This window comes from Cebus imitator, unplaced genomic scaffold (assembly GCF_001604975.1).
Source record: "Cebus imitator isolate Cc_AM_T3 unplaced genomic scaffold, Cebus_imitator-1.0 Scaffold236, whole genome shotgun sequence".
NCBI classification, from domain to species: domain Eukaryota; kingdom Metazoa; phylum Chordata; class Mammalia; order Primates; family Cebidae; genus Cebus; species Cebus imitator.
The window spans coordinates 1,402,305-1,409,835 of record NW_016107551.1 but is presented as its reverse complement, the minus strand read 5'-3'; the positions used below and the strand labels follow the sequence as shown (position 1 = coordinate 1,409,835).

Here is a 7,531-nt window from a genome sequence, read left to right as displayed (position 1 = left end):
GGAGAGTTCTGTAAATGTCTATTAGGTTTGCTTGGTCCAGGTCTGAGTTCAAGTCCTGGATATCCTTGTTAATTTTCTGTCTGGTTGATCTGTCTAATATTGACAATGGGGTGTTAAAGTCTCCCACTATTATTTTGTGGGAGTCTAAGTCTCTTTGTAAGTCATTAAAAACTCACCTTATGTATCTGGGTGCTCCTGTACTGGGTGCGTATATGTGTAGGATCGTTAGCTCTTCTTGTTGCATTGATCCTTTTACCACTGTGTAATGTCCTTCTTTGTCTCTTTTGATCTTTGTCGGTTTAAAGTCTATTTTATCAGAGACGAGAATTGCAACTTCTGCTTTTTTTTGCTCTCCATTTGCTTGGTAAATCTTCCTCTATCCCTTTATTTTGAGCTTTTGTGTATCTTTGCATGTGAGCTGGGTTTCCTTGATACAGCACATCAATGGGTTTTGGCTTTTTATCCAATTTGCCAGTGTGTGTCTTTTGATTGGGGCATTTAGCCCATTTACATTTAGGGTTAATATTGTTATAGGTGAATTTGGTACTGCCATTTTGATGGTAGCTGGCTGTTTTGCCCATTAGTTGATGCAGTTTCTTCATTGTGTCGATGCTTTTTACCATTTGGTATGTTTTTGGAGTGGCTGGTACTGGTTGTTCCTTTCTATGTTTAGTGCCTCTTTCAGGAGCTCTTGTAAAGCAGGCCTGGTGGTGATGAAATCTCTGAGTACTTGCTTGTTCGTAAAGGACTTTATTTTTCCTTCACTTATGAAGCTTAGTTTGGCTGGATAGGAGATTCTGGGTTGAAAGTTCTTTTCTTTAAGGATGTTGAATATTGTCCCCCACTCTCTTCTGGCTTGTAGGGTTTCTGCTGAGAGATCTGCTATGAGTCTGATGGGCTTCGCTTTGTGGGTGGCCTGACCTTTCTCTCTGGCTGCCCTTAGCATTTTCTCCTTCATTTCAACCCTGGTAAATCTGACGATTATGTGCCTTGGAGTTGCTCTTCTTGAGGAATATCTTTGTGGTGTTCTCTGTATTTCTTGGACTTGAATATTGGCCTGCCTTGCTAGACTGGGGAAGTTTTCCTGGATAATATCCTGAAGAGTATTTTCCAGCTTGGATTCTTTCTCTCCATCACATTTAGGTACACCTGTCAAATGTAGATTAGGTCTTTTCACATAGTCCCATATTTCTTGGCGACTTTGTTCATTCCTTTTTACCCTTTTTTCTCTAATCTTGCCTTCTCATTTTATTTCATTGAGTTGATCTTCGACCTCTGATATCCATTCTTCTNGGTGAGGAGTTGTGATCCCTTGTTGGAGGAGAGGCGTTCTGGTTTTGGGTGTTTTCATCCTTTTTGCACTGGTTTCTTCCCATCTTTGTGGATTTATCTACCTGTCATCTTTGTAGTTGTTGACTTTCAGATTGGGTCTCTGAATGGATGTCCAGTTTGTTGATGATGAAGTTATTTCTTTCTGTTTCTTAGTTTTCCTTCTAACAGTCAGGCCCCTCTGCTGTAGGACTGCTGAGATCCACTCCAGGCCCTGCTTGCCTGGGGATCACCTGCAGCGGCTGCAGAACAGTAAGGGTTGCTGCCAATTTCTTCTTCTGTTATCTTTGTCCCAGAAGGATACCCACCAGATGTCAGTCTGAGCTCTCCTTTAAGAGGTGACTTTTTGGATATATGGGGTCAGGGAGCTGCTTGAGGAGGCAGTCTGTCCTTTATAGGAGCTCAAGTACTAAGCTGTGAGCTCCATTGTTCATTCGGAGCTGCTGGGCAAGTACATTTAAGTCTGCTGCAGCAGAAATCATAACCTCCCCCACTTTTGTTTTCCACAGGTGCTCTGTCCTGGGTAGTTAGGGCTTTATTTATGAGTTTCTGTTGTGCAGCTGCCTTTTTTCAGTGCCGTCCTGCCCAGCGAGGAGGCAGTCTTGTCACTGTCTGCCTGCAGAGGCTTTGCTGAGCTGCTGTGGGCTCCGCCCAGCTGCGGTGTGAACTTACCTGCAGTCCTGTTTGTACGGGTATAGTTAGAACTGCCTCAGCAGTGGCGGCCCACCTCTATAATGGCAGACTCTCTCTGTAATGGCAGGCTGCCTCAGCAATGGCGGACTATCTCCAATAGTGGTGTACTGCCTTGGTAATGGTGGACGCCCCCCCCCACCCCCACAGAACTGGACCATCCAGGGTTCAGCTGTGCTTGCTGTGAAACTCTCAGTCCAGAGCATTTCCAATTGCTGTTTTTTTGTGGGGGTGGGACTAGCCGAGCCTGATCACCTGGCTCCCTGCCTTAGAGCGCTGTTTTTTTTTTTTTTTTTTTTTTTTTTTTTTTTTTTTTTTTTTTTTTTTTTTGTTTTTTTTTTTTTTTTTTTTTTTTTTTTTTTTAGTTGAATGGTTACCTCTGTCTCCCAGGTGTTCCAGTCACCTGTTGAAAGGCGCCAGGATCTGTGTGATTTCACGTGTGATGACCCACTGCACCGGCTGAAACAGCCTCACTGAGATTTGTGATGCTTTTTTGCCTGGGAATCTCCTGGCCTGGCTCCCTGTTTCAGTCCCCTTCTTTTTATTAGTTGAATGGGCAACTCTGTCTCCCAGGTGTTCCAGTCGCCTGTTGAAAAGGTGCCGGGATCTGTGTGATTTCCCATGTGGTGACCCACTGCACCGGCTGAAACAGCCACACTGAGATTTGTGATGCTTTTTTGCCTGGGAATCTCCTGGCCTGGCTCCCTGTTTCAGTCCCCTTCTTTTTATTAGTTGAATGGGCAACTCTGTCTCCCAGGAGCTCCAATCACCAGCTAAAATGGCGCCCAGATCCGTGTATTTTGTACGGAGAACTGCCTCACCGGGGCGCCGGCCAAAACAGCCGTGCAGGCCAAAACAGCCGCGCAGGCCAAAACAGCCGCACTGGCACCCGCGGGGCTCCTCCACTTGGGAATCTCCTGGTCTGTGGGCAATAAAAATCCATCTGGAAATGCGGTGTTCACTCACCCTCTGCGCTTTAGCTGGGAGCTGCAATCCTGAGCTGCTCCTGATCAGCCATCTTGGATCCATCCCTATTTTCAGATTTTTCACTGTTGCTGTATACAGATACCTTTGACTTTGTTTATTTATTTTGTTTCTTGCAACTTTGTTGGACTTATTACTTCTTATAGTTTTTTAGTGGATCCTTTAGGCTTTTCTGCATATAAGATAATGTCACTCTCAAACAGAGATAGTTCTACTTTTTGCTTTCCAATAGGGATGCCTTTTATTTTATTTTTTTGCCTAATATTCATGGATAACACCTCCATTACAGGTTGAATGGAAGTGGCAAGAGTGGACATCCTTGTTTTGTTCTTAATCTTAGCAGAGAGAAAACATCTAGTCTTTCACTTTTATTTTTGTTATTTTTATTTTTTTGGATATAATGTCTCACTCTGTTGCCCAGGCTGGAGTGTAGTGGTGCAATGATAGCTTACTGCAGCGTTGATCTCTTGGGTTCAAGTGATCCTCCTGCCTCAGCCTCTCCAGTAACTGGGACTACAGGTGTGCACCAGTATACCTGGCTGTTACTGTATTGGGGTTTATCTCTCTGGTTAGCTCTAATAATAGCTTTGTATATCTGGGTGCTCTGGTATTGGGTGCATATATATTTAAAATTGTTATACCCTCTTGTTGAATTGACTCTTTTCTTATTATATAGTGACCTTTTTTCTCTTCTTATGGTTTTTGTCTTGAAGTCCTATTTTGTCTGATATAAGTGTACCTCTTTTTGCTTTTTTTGGTTTCCGTTGGCATGGAATATCTTTTTTCATCCCTTTATTTTCAGTCTATGTGTGTCTTTATAGGTGAAGTGTGTTTCTTGTAGGGAAGAGATCATTGGGTCTTGTTTTTTCATCCATTCAGCTGCTCCATCTTTTGATTGGAGAGTTTAGTCCATTTTTATTCAGTGTTATTATTGGTAAGTAAGGACTTATTTCTGCTATTTTGTTATTTGTTTTCTGGTGGTTTTTTGGTCTTCTTTATTCCTGTCAGGACTTCCTTTTAGTGATGGTGATTTACTCTGGTGATATGACTTATTTTCTTGCTTTTTATTTTTTGTGTATCCACTGCATGTTTTTGGTTTGAGATTACCATAAAGCTTGCAGATACTATCTTATAACCCATTATTTTAAGCTGATAATAACTTAACACTATTTGCATAAACACAAACAAACAAACAGAAGGACAACTAATAAAGTCTCGGCACCTTAACTTCCTCCCTTGCTTTTTAACTTTTTTTAGAGGGGAGACAAGGTCTCACTCTGTCCCTTTCAATCAGGCCAGAGTGCAGTGGCATGACCTTGGCTCACTTCAGCCTCCTCCTCCTGTGCTCAAGCAGTCCTGCCACCTCAGCCTCCCAAGTAGCTGGGACTGCAGGCACATGCCACCATGCCTGGCTAAGTTTTGTATTTTTTGTAGAGATGGGGTTTCCCCATATTACCCAGCTGGTTTCAAACTCCTGAGCTCAAGCAATCCGTCTGCCTTGGCCTTCTAAAGTGCTGGGATTATAGGAATGAGCCAGGGGGCCTGGCAGCTTTTTAACTTTTTATTGTTACTTATTTATATCTTTCTGTATTGTATGTGTATTGAAAAGTTGTAGTTATTTTTGATTGTTTCATTTAGTCTTTCTGCTTAAGAGTAGTTTTCACAGCATAGTTACAGTGTTACAATATTCTGTTTTTCTGTGCACTTACTATTACTGTTGTTTTGCACCTTCAGATGATTCTTTATTGCTCCCTAACATCCTTTTCTTTCTGATTGAAGTACTCTCTTTAGCATTTCTTGTAGGATGGGTCTAGGGTTGATGAAATCCCTCAGCTTTTGTTTGTCTAGAAAGTCTTTATTTCTCTTTCATGCTTGAAGGATATTTTGGCTGAATATACTATTCTAGGGTAAACATTTTTTTCCTTCAGTACTCTAAATATGTCATGCCACTCTCTCCTGGCCTGTAAGATCTCCACTGAAAAGTCTGGTTCCAGACGTGTTGGAGCTCCATTGTTTGAGACAGAGTCTCTCTGCCATTCAGGCTGAAGTGCAGTGGTGTGATCTCAGCTTGCTGCAACTCTGCCTACTGGGTTCCAGCGATTCCTGTGCATCAGCCTCCCGAGTAGCTGGGACTCCAGATATGTGCCACCGTACCTGGCTAATTTTTGTATTTTTAGTAGAGGTGGTGATTTTCCATTTTGCCCAGGCTGGTCTCAAACTACTGGCCTCAAGTGATTCACCCACCTCAGCCTCCCAAAGTGTTGGGATTTTAGGCGTGAGCCACTGTGCCTGGCCCAGTGTATGTTGTGTCTTTTCTCTTGCTGCTTTTAGGATTTTTTCTTTATCCTTGACCTTTGGGATTTTAATTATTAAATACAGTGAGGTAGTCATCTTTGGGTTAAATTTGCTTGGCGTTATATAACCTTCTTGTACTTGGATATTTATATCTTTCTCTAGATTTGGGAATTCTTTGTTATTATTCCTTTGCATAAACTTTCTACCCCATCTCCTTTTCTACCTCCTCTTTATGACCGGTAACTCTTAGATTTGCTCTTTTGAGGCTATTTTCTAGATCCTATAGGCATGCTTTTTACTCTTTTGTCTTTTACTGCCGTAGACTGTGTATTTTCAAATAGCCTGTCTTCAGGCTCACTATTTCTTTTCTCTGCTTGATCAATTCTGCTATAAAAAGACTCAGATCTATTATTTAGTATGCCAGTTGCATTTTCAGCTTCAGAATTTCTGCTAGATTCTTTTTTATTATTTTAATCTCTTTCTTAAATTTATCTGCTAGAACTCTGAATTCTTTCTCTGTGTTATCTTGAGTTTCTTTTAGTTTTCTCAAAACAGAGAATTCAAACCCTATTTTGAATTATCCGTCTGAACGGTCACATATTTGTTTCTCACGGATTGGTCCCTGTTGCCTTATTTCATTCATTTGGTGAGGTCATGTTTTCCTGGATGGTCTTGATACTTGCAGATGTTTGTCTTGTCTGGCCATGGAAGAATTAAATATTTATTGTAGTCTTCAGTGTCTGGGCTTGTTTGTACCTGTCCTTCTTGGGAAGGCTTTCCAGATATTCTGAAGGACTTAGGTGTTGTATTCTAAGTTGCATCTGCTTTAGGGAGACCCCAAGCCCAGTAACACTGTGGTTCTTGCAGACTTGTAGAGGTACCGCCTTGGTGGTCTTGGACAAGATTCGTGTCAACTCTCTGGATTACCAGACAGAGACTGTTGTTCTGTTTTCATGCTTTCTCCCAAACAAACGGAGTCTCTCTGTCTGTTTTAAATCACTTGGAGCTGGGGGTGGAATGGCACAAGCACCCCTGTGGCCACCTTCACTAGAACTCTGCTGGGTCAGACTTGAAGCCAGCTAGCATTGGGTCTTTCTTAAGGCCTGTTGTAACCACTCCCTGGCTACTGCCTATGTTTGTTTAAAACCCTGGGTCTCTACTATCAGCCAGTAGTGAAGCCAGCCAGGCCTGTGTCCTTCTCTTCGGGGCTGGAAGATTTCCCCCAGCTCCAGCAGTGCTGTTCAAGAGCCAGGGACTAAAGTAAAAAACCTTAGAAGTCTGTCTGATCTTCTGTTGTATTATGGCTAAGCTGGCACTCAAATAAAAGGTTACTTTTTAAGTTTGGTACTGAAACTAGCATATTTTTGCTTTTCCAGATTAATCCTCGAGCGCTGTTGTTTGGTCATACAGCTTCAATCACTTGTTTGTCTAAGGCTTGTGCTTCCAGTGACAAACAGTATATTGTGAGTGCATCTGAAAGTGGGTAAGTATTTTCTCATTTGTCTCTTTTTCTCATGAGTCTTTATAACTAGCACCAGTGTCTTGTAAATATTGGGGCATTTTTTTTTTTTTTTTTTAGAATATCTCCTAAATAAATGCTTTTTATTGTCTAAACCTAAAGGGAGATAGTTAAAATCTTCAGGGATGTAAATTTTATCTATGTTAATGATTTTATAATACTTTTATTGTAATTTATGGTATATCCTTTGGCTTGCTTTTGAGAAACTCACAATACTATAGAAGTTAAAGCATGATCATTCATCTCTATGGTGTTTTTATTGAATTGGCAGACAACTTTGAGATTTCCTTTTAAAAACCTGAATAATGCTAGGCTAGCATAAATTTTGGAGATGATGCCATGAAAAAGTTCATAAAATTATATTGATACATGTTAATACACTAACATAACTATTTGTGTTCCCAAGTCTCAGAATGCAGCTCACCTTAGAGAGGCAGGTCATTGAATAGTAGTTCTAAGGCCCAATGTTATTAAATGTTAAAAAAAATTTAAAGTTTTCAAAACATTTTTTGGTGCTTAGGAAATTATATCTACACAATATGCTAGTGAAGAAAGCTGTGGAACTTGAGGAGAATTAGATAAGAAATTGTTTGGCCGGGCGCGGTGGCTCACGCCTGTAATCCCAGCACTTTGGGAGGCTGAGGCCTCATCCTCCCTGAGATGGATCATGAGGTCCGGAATTTGAGACCAGCCTGGCCAATATGGTGAAACCCT

The 7,531-nt window shown here is 41.4% G+C and overlaps 1 protein-coding gene across 1 annotated transcript in view; it reads left to right on the top strand.

The window, feature by feature from the left end:
- Window positions 1-7,531, top strand: part of LOC108282193 (WD repeat-containing protein 7) — a 138,509-nt gene that overhangs the window by 28,037 nt on the left and 102,941 nt on the right. Inside the window, exon 4 of the mRNA XM_037727678.1 lies at window positions 6,675-6,781. Within this exon, the coding sequence (XP_037583606.1) occupies window positions 6,675-6,781 (107 nt within the window). The remainder of the gene's footprint in view (window positions 1-6,674; window positions 6,782-7,531) is intronic.